Source organism: Osmia bicornis, chromosome 11, assembly GCF_907164935.1.
Source record: "Osmia bicornis bicornis chromosome 11, iOsmBic2.1, whole genome shotgun sequence".
NCBI classification, from domain to species: Eukaryota; Metazoa; Arthropoda; class Insecta; order Hymenoptera; family Megachilidae; genus Osmia; species Osmia bicornis.
Window position 1 is genome coordinate 7,366,669 of NC_060226.1, and position 19,363 is coordinate 7,386,031.

At 39.9% G+C, this 19,363-nt stretch overlaps 1 protein-coding gene and 1 long non-coding RNA gene across 2 annotated transcripts; both read left to right on the forward strand.

Moving 5' to 3' along the window:
• The first annotated feature begins 916 nt into the window (after window positions 1–916).
• Window positions 917–2,194, forward strand: LOC114873386. Its single transcript, XR_003788927.2, has 3 exons — window positions 917–1,000; window positions 1,246–1,442; window positions 1,582–2,194. It is a non-coding gene; the product is annotated as an uncharacterized LOC114873386 (long non-coding RNA).
• A 778-nt stretch (window positions 2,195–2,972) lies between these two features.
• Window positions 2,973–19,099, forward strand: LOC114873370 (probable chitinase 10). Its single transcript, XM_046287880.1, is given in 32 exon segments — window positions 2,973–3,755; window positions 5,547–5,868; window positions 6,254–6,510; window positions 6,593–6,646; window positions 6,779–7,398; window positions 7,480–7,665; window positions 7,751–7,895; window positions 7,969–8,328; window positions 8,911–9,401; window positions 9,472–9,777; window positions 9,780–9,969; window positions 10,046–10,391; window positions 10,467–10,690; window positions 10,762–11,114; window positions 11,193–11,522; window positions 11,595–11,763; window positions 11,836–12,047; window positions 12,117–12,453; window positions 12,526–12,930; window positions 13,006–13,314; window positions 13,383–13,594; window positions 13,671–13,949; window positions 14,320–14,505; window positions 14,575–14,863; window positions 14,949–15,301; window positions 15,371–15,796; window positions 15,867–16,343; window positions 16,420–16,545; window positions 16,654–17,665; window positions 17,985–18,076; window positions 18,512–18,564; window positions 18,981–19,099. Coding segments are annotated over 28 exon segments (8,121 nt in total). The 5' UTR covers window positions 2,973–3,755; window positions 5,547–5,548; the 3' UTR covers window positions 16,813–17,665; window positions 17,985–18,076; window positions 18,512–18,564; window positions 18,981–19,099.
• The last annotated feature ends 264 nt before the right edge of the window (window positions 19,100–19,363 follow it).

A 19,363-nucleotide genomic window follows, 5' to 3' on the forward strand; every position in this document is an offset into this window, starting at 1 on the left:
TTACTATTTAGAGGCCTAGGGGTTCATATTTGGATAAACAAACTCTGTACAGGGTGTCTCATAACTCCTGTAATAGCCGAAAATCGGGGGTTGCTGAGGTGATTCCGAACAACTTTTTCCTTTACCAAAATGTTGACTGAAACTTTGTTTTTGAAGTCTTTGTAGTCGAACATTGAATTCCAAAAAATGGCGGGGATGAAGACGCGGTACAGCGAAGATATATATATTCTTAGTCTTGCTTTCAACACAAATGTCGTAATTGAAATCTTCGTTGAGAAGATAATAAGTTTAATAGTTCTTGCAAACTTTTCCAAGGTTCAATCACGAAAGTGGTGAATAAATCATGTGATCGTGAAACAGGCAAGTATTGTCGAAACGGGACGAACGAAAAGTATCGCTCGCCGTATTATCTATCACTTTCCTCTTAATGGCTTTTTCGTGTATACATTTATGCCCAAAATATTAAGCGATCATCTAAGGATTTTTAGGCGAAGATGCACTAATGGACCGACTTGTCACGATCTGCTATGGTATCGGGTCAAGGATCGCAATGTACGGCAGAAACTGTTTATATACCTATGGAAGATATTCCTCGGTTTCTCTTCTTTCCGCGGATGAAAACGCAACGTTTCGTATTCAACGAGAGGAGAATCGTAAAAGGAACGGTATATCTCATCGTTCATCGAAAATATGATCTGTCATAACCGTCTCTAGTCTGTGATTTAATTATGCATTCCTTTAGTTATTGAAACGCTTTAACAGGTTCTAGGTACGAAAAACTCATACAACCTGTATCTGTGAAAGGTTTTACTTCCCGATGCCAATGAACTTCCAAACGCTAACGTCCGTAATCCGTACTGTCGACGATCATCACGAACAAATTGAATCTTCTATTAGGATCGATCGAAGGAAAAATAATTAATTTTTAAATTTTAAATTTGAATACTCGTCCTGTCAAACTCCTCGTCAAATTTGATCTTTATTCCTCTGACATCTGAAGGTATGTACCAGCTATTCTTTTCCTTCTAACAGTTTCAGTATGGATCAAACGATTCGGTATGATTCGATCATTTTCATCAACCCTCTCAAATTTAAATACTTTCCGCGCATTCATAACAATTACTTTTCATTCAATCGAATAATAATTGAACGAGAGGTGTAAACTTAAAAATAATCAATTGATCAACGTGAACAATCTTTTATCGGCCAATTTCTTAAAAGTTTCTTCTTTGTTTTTTTTTTTAGAAAATAAGAGGGGGAAACAAGTCGATAAAACGAACATTCGCAAGTTCAAGGTGTTCCCTAAAGTGCCTTATTTTTAGGATTCCACAGGTTCTTGGATACCTGGCGCTATGGCGATCGACTCTCAAATTCTTCAATGGGACGAGTCTCCAACTTTCATCGTCCTTTTCACTTTTTTTCCTTCTTCGGCCATCATTTTGGTAAGGGATTTGAAGACCGTGCCGCGCTAGTTTGAAATTTTTATGGCTTTACAAATCTTTAAGATTCTTGAAAATTTTAATTTTGATCATTAAGAATGTTCAATGTTCGTCTCTCCACTGACATTGTATTTTTTTCCAGAGACACGGAACAGTCGATGGTACTTGAAATTGAAGGTGCATCTGTGCAAATAATCCTAAGAAAAAAAAAATATGCATCGTGATTGTCCTACGTTCGTTCAAGGTGATCGTGCCTAGTTTATTCGAAATATGTGACATGAAACGCAAAACAATCATCCTGAATTGCAGAAATTGATGTCGAATATTTCTCAACGTATTCAAATATTTCACGTTAATCTTTTGCTTGTTTTCGTCGTGCTGCTATCATAGGAGCATACTAAATCATTTATTTTATACACATTCTCAGCGAGTCTTTTCAATCGAGGACCTCGAATTGCTGGTATCATTAAAATCAAGCTAACAAATGGACGTGCAAAGAAGGACAATTTATGGATATTATTCTTATCATTCCTCTACGTTCAATAGTTCCTGGCAAATATAACGCTTACAGGCGATAATGCACTTTTTCGTTGTAACGATAATATCGTTTTGATATCGCCATGTTGCAATGATTAGTCTAGGTACATAACTATAGTAGCGTGCAAAAGTATTCGGCCACCGTTTGAAACAGAATACCTCATTTAAAATTGGACCAAATGACTTGAGGTTTTTCGAGAAGCTATATAAATTAATTTACTAGGATATGTGCTTTTGTCATTTTAAAAAATTACAATTTGTCGAAATCGGGAAAGAAATAGGAAAAGGTAATTTTTCAACTTTTTTATGTGAGCTTATAATGAAAATTTAAAATATGTCTTTCGTAGATTCAAAGAAATTATGTGTATGCTGAAAATTTCATCGAGATCGGTGAACGCATTTAAAAGTTATAAGTAATTAAAATTTTCGAAAATCGCGACTTTTCACCTAAGAACGGAACTAGTCATGTATATACAAAATACGTAAACTTAAACACGGTATATTTTTAACCGACTTCGAAAAAGGAGGATTTCTTTTTTTTTTTAATGTATGTTCACCGATTACTCCGAGATGGATAGACAAATCGAAAAAAAATATTTTGCGGGATTATATACAAAAATAATTTCAAGTAAACAATATTCAACGGGGGTCAACATACCCATTACGGATTAACTACAATCAGAAGTACTGCAGACTTCTGATACGATTGTTATAATTATAAATATTATCAGCCGTATCTATAACGTTCCGTATCTTTTCTTACGACTTATTAATTACTAAGTTCGCCATACAGTAATCAAATCGTTATTGACAGCAGTTGTATAAACGAAATATAAATTATTTTATACTTTTTAGCGCATATGGAAGTCGGTTGTATTTTTTGTTAAAAATAATTTTATCTAAAGTACAGGTATTGATTGCTCGTTTATTTCAGGTACTCGAGAACGTGTAGAATCTTCAGAGGCATCGAGCAAGTATGCAATTATAGATAAATCATCATCTTCATTTCCATCGTTTCCTACTTTCCCATACGTGTAACTCTTTGGTCCAGAGTTACCAGATAAATAATCATCTAGGCAAATTTATATGAAAAGAAAGGAATAGTGTAAAGGGTTAAATAGGTTGTAAAACATGGTTACCTGGTGAGAAAGAAAAGGAAGATATTGGAGGGATTAGAAGGCGAAACACGACGAGGTGTATCCAAGTTGCAGGATCACGTTTGACTTGGTGTCGTTGTCACCAAGTATCGCTGAAGGGCATTCAACAGTTTCCATTGAATATTTTAAATTGCAGAAATTCTTGAAAACTTTGAGAAACTTAATAATTTGACGAGAATCTCTAATTTTTAATTTCTAATTTGTAATTCATATGTTATATTGTAAAGGTAATATTTTGTCATGATTACTAGCCCATCACTAGGTATCTCGCGTTTGAGAATTGGTTTACGTACACGGTCGCGTTCTCGTGGTCAAGGACGTTGGTGACAGGGTCTGTAGGGTGCGGGTCGAGGGGTCCCTGGCGATGGAGTAGGTATATATGGGCGACCTGACGCGTTCAGAATACCAGATTCATGCAAGTTAGCCCTCCCCACGAAGCGGGTGGTGCGCTTTTAAAAATTCATCGCGAACCACTTGCCGGAGGAGTGTACACGGTGAGGCCGGTCGCGGCTTCTCAATCATCATCGGTCAGTGCAGTAGAATCAGGTGCCATTGACGCTTCGGATTTGAACAGCTTAGTACGGTAGACGCTGAAGAAGCTCTGCTTCTTCTTTAAGCCAAGGTTCGTTTAACAATATCATTCATAATTTTACTTTTCATTTCATTTTCTTAAAGGTTCACTGATCTATCATTAACGAGAGTCATTATGCATGTCTCATGATTAATTAGAGAATTTAAAAATCATTTCTTTCCAACTTTTAAGATAACGGAGTGATCATAAAGACTCGTCGTTGAACACGTTAAAAGAATTATTGTCGATAGAACGTTTTTCTCAAAGATAAGATAGAAAATAGAAAGAAGATACATTAAGCAATCGTTAAGCAGTTCGATTCTCGTTAAGTTCAGCGTTTTAGAGGATAATTGAGTCAACAAGTTAATGCGACTGCTATTCTGATATCACAAGGGTACGTTTTTTATATTATTACATTCATTAACTTTGATTAACATAATGAAACAAGTAAAAAGCAAAAAAATAGAATAGAAAGAAAATTCTAAACACACATTAAAATTAATCTATATTATCTTGTATCTTACGAATGTCTTAGCCGAATAGTATTTCCTCTTCCATAAACCAAAAAAGAAAGAAAGAAAAAGGTATGAATGTTCTATCGTGCCAGTGAATGTTTTCAAGAATCGTAAGAAATAAGAATTGAAACACTTGGAGATTCTACGTTGATCCCAGTAATCGAATTGCAATGCAGAAACTCGAATGCCCATCGCTGCTTGTCCTCTTGTCTCGCGGTCACTTCCACCTACGAGTGTCGCATTTTGAATGGTTAAACATCATCGAAGGAGCAACCGCGTGTCTTTGTCCTCGAGTGAATCAGCGCATGATTCGTCCGCATAAATTTCAATTTCCGGCACGCATGTATCTGCTGCGATGACCGCCAAACAGACGGGCTGCTTCAAATAAAAGTATTGTACACACGAATACCAAGGTCACAGGGTCTTAGGATAATTCCATGGAAAGTCTTTTGCTTGTGCAAAGGAAAAAAGGAAACGTGTCTGAAAAGCCTTCTCCTGCATTCCTTTGAAAATATTCAAAGATGTAGTCAACAACTTACAGTTTCATTGTTGAAGCAACAAAGGGTGAATGCCCTTCGAGGATGTTTTGCAGGATACTTGTTTACAGTTATCGCGGCTCGTATTTCCACCAACTAATTATTATGATTAAATTCTCGTTGAGGTGCAATCATCGCTGACTTGTAGCTGTTGTAATGCGAAGCCCACCTCGTTCTATATTCTTCTTTTTCGGTGTCGGTGCATGGAACGCGTGTTCTGACTTCAGGACAGGTTTTAGTGCTCATCGTGCACGCACCGATACGCTATAGTTCATTAGTTTCTTTTTTATTTCACGAAAGAATTGTAAGCAATCACCGGTGTTCAAAACAAATCAAGAGTAATAACAAATGGTATAGCAGGATAAGATGGTCAAAAGTGCCCTTGAGCCGATTTTATTTAGCAATGCACCATTTTATAGCTTATAATAAAAAACCATTATACACCAAGTTTCAACCCTGTATTTCAACCGGGAGGGTAGTTACAGGGTGAGAAAGAAAAAGTGGTTTTTCTCATATTTTCCCTTTATGATTGTGAATTTTTTCAGATTTTTTGAAGGTCATTAAATAGGGCAAATATCGAAATAAACCACTTTTTCTTTCTCACCCTGTAACTACCCTCCCGGTTGAGATACAGGGTTGAAACTTGGTGTACAATGGATTTTTATTATAAGCTGAATAAAATCGGCTCAAGGGCACTGTTGACCATCTTATCCTGCTGTACCCTTTATCGAAATGTTAGTTCTTACTATAAGATCATTTATCTCTATCTTGTTTTTTTTTTTTTTTTGCAGAGATGTTTTCTTGGCTCGTTCTATTTCTGATTGGCCAGTCGGTCGCAGGACCATTTCATCGAGCTTACATTCAAGAATATTTGTTACCACCCCAATGGAATCTGGATGAAAAAGAAGCGGACGTAGAGTTCATCAACGCGAACGGGTTTCAAAGAAACGCGATAGAAAATCCGGTGGTAACCGAGAACACTCTGGACGATGATACGATTACTCATGTTGAATACGGTTCTGAAAGATTCCCATTGCGTGATGCGGTTGAAGCATTGCCGGCGAATCAAATGAATCTTCAAGCTGCGAGTCTGCTTTTACAAGATAGCAAAGAGTCAGTGTCCTCGAGAAATATTATCCAGCTATTCCATAAGCTTATAACCGTTTGTTGATATAGAATTTCATCTAGAAGAAAGCGATGCTCACTTAGACGCGATGGTCATGGTTAAATCCTTTGCTTTACAATATTCAAGCAGAGACCAAAGAGAACAGTAAAACTATTTGACAAAACTATGGACTTTTATTATTTATTACGACGTTACGCTTATGGCATAACTGGATGTTTCCTATCAACTCTCTGTCATTGATTTTTTATTTTTATCAAAATAATGTTTGATATTTAACATAAGGGACGATTGGAGCCTAAATAATGTACCAATTTACCTATGGACGGTTAACGTCTCGATCAACTCGTAATAGATAATTAATTATTTATTTAGGCCCAGTGGTCGAGTGCCTTTAAGAGACGCGGTTGAACATCGAGAAGCACCATTCTTCAGCAACGTAGATCATGAATCTATATGGATCGAACCCTTGGCTCCACCGACCCTTACCCGAACGCATCAAATCGTAGATCCAAAAGTGGTGTGTCATTTAGATTCCGGTGCAGTTCACAGAGTGGAACCATTTTCTCTGTTCCCTCAATCCATTCCAGATTACAAATGCAGTCATTTAGTGTACGCTGCAGCCACTTTAGGTAATTGTTTACGATACTTGATAGAACGTTATCAAAAATAATTGTTGCACCAGCGAAACGAATAATCTCGTTTATCTTTCAGACCCAGAGGAATTGGTTATCGTTTCTAAGGATCCCGACTACGACGAGATTAAAGGTAATGGGACAAAGGTTGAGATTCAACAAAACACTTGAAATAAACACTTTTCTAAGAACATCCTGCACATGACACATACAGATCAATCGATCAATCGAAGTACCGTTAATTTATTCCTACCAATTGAAACAGGTGGATATAAAGCGGTAACGGGACACCGATCGAGGAACCCAGCTTTGCAAGTGCTTGTTTCGATCGCAACAACGAACAGAGGTAAACTGTTCTCCGAAGTGACCAAGAACCATTGTACCCTCCATTGCGAGAGACTGGCCAAGTCTATATTGACATTTTTGCGAGCACACGACTTTGACGGCGTTGAAATCGACTGGGAAAATTCAGCAGAACATTCCAACGATCTGAGGCTCCTTCTGAATACGATTAAAAAATCCTTCGACGAGCAGGACGAGTATACCTTAGCGGTAGCTCAGAGACCCGAGGATCCGGTAGATCAAGAGATCACCTCTATTGCCGATTTGGTCCTTCTGAGAGCATGGAGAGAGAGTCCAGCGTTCAGACGAGAAAAATTGGCCCTTCATCCAGCACCGTTGAGATACGTTGTTCGTGCAACCAACAGATGGATCGAAAATGTTCCACGCGAACACAGGTCGAAGATCATTCTTGGTGTACCGGTCTTTGGACAAGGGTACACCCTTAAATTTGGCAACTTCACCGATGCTGGTGCGCCCATCATCGGGCCACGCAAAGGGGGTGTATACAACAAGCGACAAAATGGACGGATGGCTTATTATGAAGTAACCCTTTACACGTTTCCTTCTTGAATCTATTAAAAAGAACGGATTCATTTATTTATTCAATATTCTGCACGATTTTAGATTTGCGAGAAACTGGAGGATGGATTGTGGGTCTCCGGGAGAGACGAAGAAGGGCCGTACATAAAGCGTGGCGACCAGTGGGTCGGCTACGAGGATCCTCTGTCGGTGAAAATAAAAGTTGCTTACGTTAGGTCAACGGGACTCGGCGGTGTGTCCCTGTGGTCTGTCGATTTGGATGATTTTCAGGTACAATTGTTTATAATTAATTGAGAGGATTAATTCTAATCCTCAAGAATTGAAGAAAAATATTTTACACATTCTGAACATTTAGGGAATCTGCGGGAATCCTTGGCCAATGCTGAACGCCGCGATAGAGTCAATAGGTTTCTACGACGAGAAACGAGTGAAAAATTGTACCACCGAGGGTCTCTTCACCGACCCAGACAACTGTTCTGGATTTTATTCTTGTTACAATGGTATTGTTGTACCAATCAGATTTACAAACTCGTATCAATAAACGTCTATCAATATATTTGCATATTTGAATAGGTGTACAATATCAGGGCCAATGTGGACAGGGAAACTTCTTCAACTCGGCAAATGGTCGTTGCGTAAAAGCGAATACAGAAGTGTGCAAACCGAGGCAAGTAGACCGGATTCAAGATGGAGGTTCTTCGACTGAGATACGAGAGGTAGAAGAAGCGCAAAATTTAGAAATCTCGCCAGAAAAAGGACCGCGCGTAGCTTGTTACGTAACATCCTGGTCTCTCTATCGCAAAGGAGATGGAATGTTCGCTCCTGAACGGCTTGACACACGATTGTGCACCGATGTGATTTACGCTTTTGCTGGATTGAATCCAGACACCTTGCTTATTCAACCGTTTGATCCCTGGGCCGACATAGAAAACAGTACTTACCTTTAATCATGGTACAGTAAAATCTCTCTAATTGTCCGTAAGCTGAGGAGCGAAAATGGACAATGTGGACAAGTCGTAAAAGAGAAGGATAGCACGAGAACCGTAGCAGCCGAGGAATTAACAACAGTTTAACTTTCTTATTTTTAGAATTTTCTCGATGCAAATTGTTTTAACATATTGGTACAATTTTTCTGATTAAAATGAGATCAAACATGACATAATTTAGACTATATGAACGAAAAAAAAAAATTCGCATTGGGGATGTTTCCTTGTACATAAAATTAAGAAAATATGCTCCAAATTATATCGTGTTTGGTCACATTTTAATCAGAAGAGTACGGTCAATATGTTTAAAAATTCCGTAGGTAAAAAAGATTAATATTAAAAAAGTTACAGTGCTTTATTATAAACTACCAAACTCTAACTCTCATCAAAGAAGCCGCATCGCATATCGCGTGATAAAACCGACGGACACTGTCAGCAGGGCAACAAACGGACAACTAGAGAGATTTTACTGTATTCCTGTCTCCGGATCTGTGTTGATACATATATCTAACAGATTTGAATTTTTCAGACCTATACGAGCGTGTAACGATGCTGAAGGGATCCAGAGTGTTATTGGCAATCGGAGGATGGACGGATAGCACCGGTGATAAATATTCACGCTTAATAAGTAACGGTGCATCTCGTCGCAAGTTTGTCGCGTCAACGATCAACTTTTTGAAGAAGCACAATTTCGATGGGCTTTCATTTGAATGGAACTACCCGAGATGTTGGCAAAGCGACTGCAGGAAAGGTCCCGATACCGACAAGCCCAACTTGACTAAGCTGATACGAGAACTGAAGAAGGAGTTCGATCAACAAGAACCGAGACTCACGTTGGCTGTCGCGTTGTCAGGGTACAAGGAAATAATCGACAGAGGTTACGAAGTATACGAGATCTCGAAAATTGTAGATTTCATGTCGATTATGACGTATGATTATCACGGGGCTTGGGAGTCGAGGACAGGTCATTTGTCGCCGTTGTTCGGAAGCGCTGCTGACCCTAATCCATACTATAATGTCGTAAGTCTCAAACGTAGTTTTCGTACAATGAAAACAGTTCATTACGGATTGGCTTATTATTTATCTTCAGAATTCTACCGTCGAGTATCTTGTCGGTCTTGGCGCGGATAAATCAAAACTTCTGATAGGTGTACCCCTATATGGACAAGCATATAGATTGTCCAGCGAAGATCTGAATGATATTGGTGATCCTGCAACTGGACCTGGAACTGCTGGAGAGTTCACAAGACAGCCTGGCATGTTGGCGTACTATGAAATCTGCGATAGAATTAAGAATAAGGGATGGAAGAATGGATTAGGTAAAAAGAATCAGTTAAAGTATTAGTCGGTTGTATTTTTTTTTCTACAGTATAATGATTTCAAACGTTCTTTCTGTAAGGTCCAAACGCTTACCACAGAGATCAGTGGGTGGGCTACGATGACAGAGAGAGCGTTTTTGCAAAAGGACGATACATTTTGCAGAATGGTTTTGGAGGAGCTTCTTTGTGGACAGTGGATTTGGACGACTTCTTAAATCGTTGCTGTTCGGAATCGTTCCCTTTGTTGAAAAGCATTAATCGTGCCTTAGGTTCGTTCGTAAGCTCAAGCTGGCTTTCTCTTCAATATTCGATCCTTTGAAGCAACAGTAGTGTCTTCTTCTATAGGACGTTTGAAAAGCAAAGCTTCTGAAGGTTGCCAGCGACCACCCGAACCGGTCACACCTCAACCTCCAACTCTGACTCCTCACAGCGACGCCGTAGATGGAACGCCACGTCCCACCACACCAATTCCACAGTCGACCACGTGGCCAACGTGGACCGAGAAGCCGAGTACTTCCACTCAGAAAACGACCAGAACCACCTGGCCAACATGGACGTGGAGCCAAAAACCAAGCAGTGGTCCAGACACAACTAGTAAACGACCACAGTCGACGACGCTCAGTATGAGTACAACGCTCTCGTGGACTGAACCAACCAGCAGCAGCGTCTCTTCGACTTGGACGTCAACCAAGTAGAATATTTTCATAACTAACGCTTGCCAGCACTTGAGTGTATTATTTTCAGTTACAAGAAAATATAATTGTAGGGAACCAAGCAACGAACCACCCGTGGAAAGTACAGAAGATTCCTTGAAACCAGGAACGCCCTGTTACATTGGCGAATACGTACCAGATCCAGGAAGCTGTAGCAGTTACTTTAGATGCGTGCTTGGAGAGTTACAGCGGGAACAGTGCGCACCAGGATTGCATTGGGATGCAAGACGAGCCATTTGCGACTGGCCAACTGCGGCGAAATGCAATACGATGACTAGTAATGCTATATTGTTAGCTAATTGTTAGCTATATTGTAGCTGATGATAAATTCTGATGTATTGTATCTAGGCTCTACAACCCGTAGACCGACATGGACCACCCCGAAGAGTACCACAACCACGTCAAAGTCGACAACATTCTCGGGCTGGTCTACTTCGAAAGCTACCACCCAACGTCCACGTCCATCTACCCAGAGGCCGGTTCAAAAGCCAGGAAAGAGTTGCGAACATGGTCAATACTATGCATATCCGAATTCTTGTACAAGTTTCTTGGTTTGCGTGAACGGGAACCTAGTTTCACAGCAATGCGGTCCAGGATTAAATTGGAATAATGAGAAAAACATGTGCGACTGGGCCTTCAAAGCTCCGTGCGATAAACCAATGAAAAGTGCTTCACTGATCGCCGCCAATTCCAAATCTAGTGTAAATAAACATCTTCGACTAATTCTGTTTTTTATTTTTAAAGAAAAAACAGATTAACAGCGACTGTTTTATTTGTAGCCTTGTATTCCTGGAAGCTACTCAGGCGTTCCAGGAGATTGTCAGAGTTATCAAGCGTGTCTATGGGGTCGCCACGAGGTATTCAAGTGTGCTCCAGGTTTACATTTCAATCAGCAAACTAGAATCTGCGATTGGCCTTCCCGTGCTAATTGCCAAGAGAAGAATCCTACATCGACCGAGGATCGGGAGCCAATCACATCTACTACTAGTAGACCTACAAATAGGCCTACCGAAGAACATTGGGAACCAAGTACCACTCAACCTACCTCTACTACGTCATCAACTCTCATAGATCCTGACAAAGTTTCTCCATTAAGCGGATATTACAAAGTATAGTTTCTACCACTGTTTCCTTCGAATTTTTGACTAGGGAGAATTTACAATTTTCGTGAATACTTTCAGGTCGTTTGTTACTTTACAAATTGGGCCTGGTATCGAAGAGGGGTTGGTCGCTATCTTCCTGAAAATATAGACCACACTTTGTGCACTCATATCGTTTACGGTTTCGCCGTATTGGATTATTCAGAGCTGACCATCAAGGCCCACGATTCATGGGCCGACTACGATAATCGTACGTGGTTTATTAAAATTTCAATGTCAATTATGTAATTCATTGATCACCCAGACAATTTATTTTGAACAGGTTTCTACGAACGAGTCGTCGCGTACAAGAAGCGAGGACTGAAGGTATCCCTTGCACTAGGAGGGTGGAATGATTCTGCTGGAGACAAGTACAGTCGGTTGGTAAACAGTCCAACGGCCAGAAGGAAGTTTGTTTCTCATGTCGTTCAATTCTTAGAGAAATACGATTTCGATGGACTTGATTTAGACTGGGAGTATCCGGTCTGCTGGCAAGTACGTACACGTTCATCTCGTTAGTCTTTTCTCGTTGGAACGAGCCAGTAGATGACATTGTTGCTTTAGGTTGATTGCAAGAAAGGTCCAGCCTCGGACAAACAGGGCTTCGCGGATCTTCTGAAGGAACTGAGCAGTGAAATGAAACCCAAAGGATTGTTACTCAGCTCTGCCGTATCACCGAGCAAGCAGGTCGTCGACAAAGGCTACGACGTTCCAGCTCTGGCTAAATATTTAGATTGGATCGCAGTGATGACTTACGACTTCCATGGACAATGGGACAAAAAGACTGGTCACGTAGCACCGCTTTATTATCATCCGGACGATGACTATTATTACTTCAATGCAAACTATTCAATCAACTACTGGATCTCAAACGGTGCTCCCCGCAGAAACATCGTCATGGGTACTTGTTAGTTTCTTAAAAAGATTCTAAGCTATTCTTACTGATTCTTTAACTTGCTCGTTCCATCTATAGGAATGCCACTCTATGGTCAATCATTCACCATCAACGATCCTGGTGCTGGAGCAGGACTGAACGTTCCTGCCAGCGCTGGACAGGCTGGAGAGTTCACCAGAGCTGCCGGTTTCCTAGCCTACTATGAGATCTGCGACAGAATTCGAAACCGTGGCTGGAACGTCGTTCAAGATCCAGAACACAGAATGGGTCCGTATGCCTTTAAGGGCAACCAGTGGGTCAGCTTCGACGACGTTGAATCCATTCGAAGAAAAGCTCAGTACGTCAGAGATATGGGTTTGGGTGGTGGAATGGTCTGGGCTTTAGACCTTGACGATTTCCGTGGACGTTGCGGAGAGGGGCAGCATCCTTTGATGCACACCATTCAAGGGGTGCTATCTGACACTCCGAGCAAAGTTGACGAACGTAAAGTCTTTTCATATCCTAATCCCTCTGGCTATTTCTTTTTCTCGTTTTAACGAAGGCACCCTTTACCTGCAGCTTGCCGGCCACCGATTGAGCAATCGGATTTAGATCAAGCAGCGGTCACACCAGCACCTACAGTAGCAGCTGCTACTGTCACAACGGCTATACCTTCTTCGACATCCAAAGATCACCTGCAAAGCGATAGTGGATTTAAAATGATCTGTTATTTCACGAACTGGGCCTGGTATCGACAAGAGGGAGGAAAATTCTTACCCGAAGACATAGATACCGACTTGTGTACTCACGTTCTCTATGGTTTCGCCGTCCTCGATGGATCACAGCTGACAATCAAGTCACACGACCCATGGGCTGATATTGATAACAGTAATTAGATAAACTTACCTAGCATATCTTTACTTACTCTTTTCTGTATCTATATCTCTTGTTTTCAGAGTTCTATGAACGGGTAGCAGATTTAAAATCGAAAGGAATAAAAGTATTGATGGCTATCGGAGGCTGGAACGATTCCGCAGGCGACAAATACAGTCGCTTAGTGAATTCACCATCTGCGAGACGTAGATTCATTGAAAATGTGATACAGTTTATAGAAAAATATGAGTTTCAGGGACTGGACTTGGATTGGGAGTACCCGGTATGCTGGCAGGTAAAGAATACTCATTGCACTAATTTTTTTTTTGTAAATTTTTATCTTTAATGATTTGCTGATCCACAAATTTTAGGTGGACTGCAACAGAGGCCCAGCCTCGGACAAGGATGCTTTCGCCAGCTTCGTGAAGGAATTGAGCGAACAATTTCAACCGAGAGGGTTATTGTTATCCGCTGCGGTTTCCCCAAGCAAACGAGTTATCGATGCTGGTTACGACGTGCCCACCTTGGCTAAGTATTTTGATTGGATATCAGTCATGACCTACGATTATCACGGTCAATGGGATAAGAAAACTGGTCATGTTGCACCTCTCTATAGTATGCCTAACGATTGGGAGCCGACCTTTAACGCGGTACGTTTAATTATATTATACAGGGTGTTCGACAACAGGTGGGCAAAATTTTAAGGGGTGATTCTAGGGATCAAAATAAGACGAAAATCAAAAATAACGAAATAGCGTTTGAACGTAATCAACGTTTAAAAATTCGAGTAAAAAGCGCCTGAAACCTGCAATCCGCCCAGCACCGAAGACTGAACGTCAGGTCAGCAGGGGTCGGTACAGTTATAACCAAGTCGGTTTCAGGCGCTTTTGACTGGAATTTTTAAACGGTAATTACTGAAAACAAAATTCGTTATTTTTGATTTTCGTCTTATTTTGATCCTTAGAATCACCCCTTAAAATTTCAAATAACATGCTTCTCATTATTTTAATCATCTCTTAGAACTTTTCGATCCACTACTGGATAGAGATGGGTGCTCCACCCAACAAACTTGTTATGGGAGTACCTATGTACGGTCAGTCCTTCTCTTTGGCAGAGAGAAGTCAGAGAGGATTAAATGCGCCAACTTATGGAGGAGGTGAAGCTGGAGAAGCAACGAGAGCCAGAGGTTTCTTGTCGTACTATGAAGTAAGCCTATCTTAACTTTCTCAAGTATAATTTTTCTCTTAATATACAATGCTTCAATCTTTATTGCAGATATGCGAGAGAACCTTGAAAAACGGTTGGACCGTTGTGGAGGATAAAGAAAGACGTATCGGTCCTTATGCGTACAAGGGTGACCAGTGGGTCAGCTTCGACGATGCGAAGCAAGTCAAGATTAAAGCAGAATTAATAAAGGATCTTGGATTGGCTGGTGGTATGGTATGGGCGCTAGATTTAGACGATTTTAAGAATAGATGCGGCTGTGAACCTAGTCCACTTCTAAGAACCATGAATAGGGTTCTAAGAGGATATCCAAAAGGGCCTTTGTGTCCAGTTACGAACGGTAAATGTTTTATCAGTTAGAAATTGTTTGATTAGCTAGGTCTGAATTTCAATGCAGTTAAAAGGATCTGTTGTTCTTAAAACAGAATTCACAACGATCGATGACGACGAGCTTTACACGTCAACGACCACCCGTGAACCAAGCTGGGAACCTACAACTTCTCAAAGGCCAACATACTTGCCGCCAACATCATCACCTGAAGATTCGAGCTCAGATATTGATGATACCATTGAAATAGATGTTGAATCTCCATGGGTGATAGCTTCCCCGGAAGACTGCGAAGGTCGTTTGTTCATTCCACACAAAAAGGACTGTTCCAAGTACTTTTTATGCAATTTCGGCAAGCTCACTGAACACTCTTGTCCGCGTGGTCTTTATTGGAACGAGGATCGTTGTGACTGGCCAGAGAATACCAGGTGCAGGGATACCCAACGACAGGTCAGAATTTATTTTTATTATTCCTATGGAGAGGAATCCAATGATAGAAGGTAGTCTTTTGATTTACAGTCTAACGAGTTGTTGCCTCTAACTGCTGCCAAAGAAAATCAGAAGAAAGTCATATGTTACTTGATGGAATGGGCAAGGAAACGACCAGGAGCAGGAAAGTTTTTGCCAGAAGATATAGAACCTAATTTATGCACGCATGTCGTTTACGGACTCGCCACCTTGGATATAGAACAATTAATTATACAAAATCCACAAGATAATAGACAAAAGAAATTTCTTAATCGCATAACAAGTATGAGAAGTAGAACTGGATTAAAAGTTCTGCTTGGTTTGGGTGGCTGGGAGGAATCCAAGGACAGCAAATATAGCAAATTGGCTCACAATTCCTTAGAACGACAGAGATTCGCACGCTATGCTGCTCAGTACATTGAAAACCATGGATTCGACGGTCTTGATCTTATTTGGGAATATCCAGTGTGTTGGCAGGTAAATGAAACAACAAGTAAAGACGTTGTGAATCACCTATGATACATACATTCGTGTTTCGATTTCATAGGTTAATTGCAATCGAGGACCAGCCAGCGACAGAGAAGCATTCGCAGACTTATTAAAGGACCTCAGTGCAACGTTTAAACCCAAGGGACTGCTTCTTTCGGCAGCTGTTTCATCTAGCAAAAATGTCATTGATGTTGCTTACAGCGTTCCAGCCTTAGTGCAATATCTTGACTGGATAGGCGTGATGAGTTATGACTATCACGGTTATTGGGACAGCAAAACTGGCCATGCGGCTCCCATTTATCAAGCATCAAACAAACCAACCGATCATTTGAACGTGAACTTTTCGATGTCATATTGGATCGAGCAGGGCGTACCGTCCAATAAACTTGTAATGGGTGTGCCAACTTATGGTCAGAGCTTCACCTTATCCAGGGAACCGCTAACGACGGAAACACCGGCTTTGGACGTGGAAGTGTCTGGGCCTGGGTATCCAGGGGAGTTCACCAAGTCTGCGGGTATACTCGCATACTACGAGGTATCTGTTAAACATATCTTGCTGCACCCAGATTCCTTGGCATTCATATTTTCATCGCTAAATAATTCATCACTAGATATGTAACAACGTGAGGTATAGAGGCTGGTCAGCGGTCAAAGATCCACAAAGTCTAGTCGGTCCGTACGCGACGAAGGGTGATCAATGGGTCAGTTACGAGGACGTGTCTACTGTAACGAAAAAGGTACTCCACATTCATGAAAGATGCTACAATATCACGAGATAAATACTCGCAACTGTTAAATAAGCAAATGATAATTATTCAGAATTATTCACACATTTATCTCTATAGGCTGACATCATTAGGGAATTAAATCTTGGTGGGGCGATGATCTGGTCCTTGGATCTGGATGACTTCAGGAATCAATGCTCCTGCGGCAGGTATCCGTTAATAACGGCGCTGAGTCAAGAAATAAAAGGAGAACGGGATCATAGGATGGACTGTACTTGAAACCAAAGTGTCTCAAAGGTTCATGGACGATAATTCTTTCACGTGCGTTTCACTATCATAAATATTGATAAACCTCGAATCGCTTGAGAAAACGTATCGGGATAGCGTAAACCACGGTACAATGCAAAATTGCAGCCTCGTCGCGTCACAAAAATCATTTAGAAAAAAACAAAAACTAGAATAATCTTGAGGATTATTGTATTATATCGCAATGTTCAACGACGTAAATGAGAATATTTAAATACGATTTCATTCAGAAAGTTGTTATTGATGTGTCAACAGGGCCCCCCAAGGACCAGGGCTCCCATAAGACAATTTTGCGTTTAAGAATGCAAGAGTAACGTTTACTTGAATATTAATCGATGTAAATGCAAATCTAAATTAGTTATACAAGCTTTAATGTTAATTTTATAAATTTTATTTGAGGTACTTTGTTTTATGTCATATATATGAAGGGGCCCTTTTTCGGAGCTCGCCTCGGATCCCCGAAATCTCAGGTCCGGCCCTGTCTGTTAAAATGTGACCGTGCAGATAAATATTGTACGATAGTTCGATTTGGTTCGATTCGATAGTGGATTACATAAGTTAAATATGACGTTTCTTCATTTTTACGCAACAAGAAAGAATTCGGAAAGATAAACAATAAATTGCAGACGCAGAACGTACGGAGAGGTGAAGGAAAATATTTACGAGCGAACGATGATAACTATGTATTGCAAAAACTCTTTTGAGTGACGTGTACTACGGAATTTCATCCTAGCATTATTATAAGTGGAAGAAGTGAAACTGTCAACGTGTCTCCTGAGAAGGCGATGTCTCGCTTAATTATACACGCAATTGTCATGTAACATATGTATGTATTTTGCGAGTATACGATTCTTAATACATGTCGTTAACTAGAAAATCAATTATGCGCTTCATTATCTACTTTGGTATACAATATATCATTTTCCCTTAAAATTAGTAATTGCGACTGTTAGTAATAACAATTGGTAGTACACTAATTACATATACAAATGTAGTTTCTTTTGCGCGAATTTCCCGTAAGAGTGTTACCCAAGGTTAGAATTCATTATACAAGTAAAGAAATGCGTAATGTTAGGTTAAAAGGAGAGGGTAAGAGGGGTGGGGAGTTTGTAACTTCTGAAATCATTTACTGTAATTTGAACTAGTCCCCTGCGAGCAGCGTGACGAAGTATTTGTGTGATTGCGTATCGCGGGACTCGGGTCGTTGGAAAGGAACCTTTTGTAAAAGAAAATATCAGTAGGTGTTAAATTTTTTAATCATATTTGCAATCGAATATCATGAAAAAGTATACGATAAAGTTTCGATACTGCCAGCAGTATGAAACTTGGAAGGTGTTTAAAATATTACTGGTTAAAAAAGAATAAAGGAGTTTATATTGCATACGACAGCAAAATGTTCGTACATATAAAAGAACAAACAATTAAAACGCATCACTAGCAATCATTGACCGTTGAAAATGTTCAAACGGTCGAGAAGTTTAGTTATCGATTGATAAACATCGAAAATTGGAATTACGTTATCGATATGATAGACGGTTAAGGTACAACGGAAATGTTTAAAACGAAAACGCGAGGACATAGAAAGTAGGTAACCAGTTTAGAATGATATTCGATTGTAAATGTTTGCAATTTTAAAATAATTATATTTTAAGAATTACTTTCCTCTATATAGATCACGTTTCGCGCATTGTCATTCGAACCTTGGAGACATGCACGATTACCAAGGTACGTACAAAATAATCGATGCAGTATTCGCGATCGAGCGTAAAAGTGCAAAATTTACGATTAATTAAACCTTCAAAAATTCAACGATATTCAAGCAGCCTTGTTAATTACTTCTATCGGTGACAATTACATGATAATTTATTCGTACCAAGTTTACCAGCGAAAACGTATACTTGATCATTTATGTTATTTACCTAAAATTGTATTAGTCTCAAGACACTAGGAAAAAAAACAGTAAAAAATTCATTTGTATTTAAGTAAATTACTTGAGATCAACCAGAAATGTATCATCATGTTTATGCACTTGAAGTTAATTCGTTGGCATTAACACTTCTTTCGGCAGATAATGCGTGCACGTGCACCGCTATCATTGTATCGTGAGATACAACTTCGATTCAGTGTTTATACATTTGCAGCTCCAGACTATCGATATGATGCAATATGATAAGTGAAATCTTCATACAGGAAACACTTTTCCCTTCCTTCCAGAAGAACGATACCGTTTATATAAATAAATTACAATTTATTAGATAAACTTTGGGTAAAATTAAAATTAAATTTTATAGTCTTTTTGTAGGGCGAGCCCTGGGCCTAGGCGGACCGGATAGCCGCCTAGAGCCCTCCAAGGTCCAGGGCCCCCATAAAACAATTTTGCGTCTAAGAATGCAAGAGTAATGTTTACTTGAATATTAATCGATGTAAATGCAAATCTAAATTAATTATACAAGCTTTAATGTTAATTTTATGAATTTTATTCGAGGTACTTTTTTTGTCATATATGTATGTGTGTGTAGGGGCC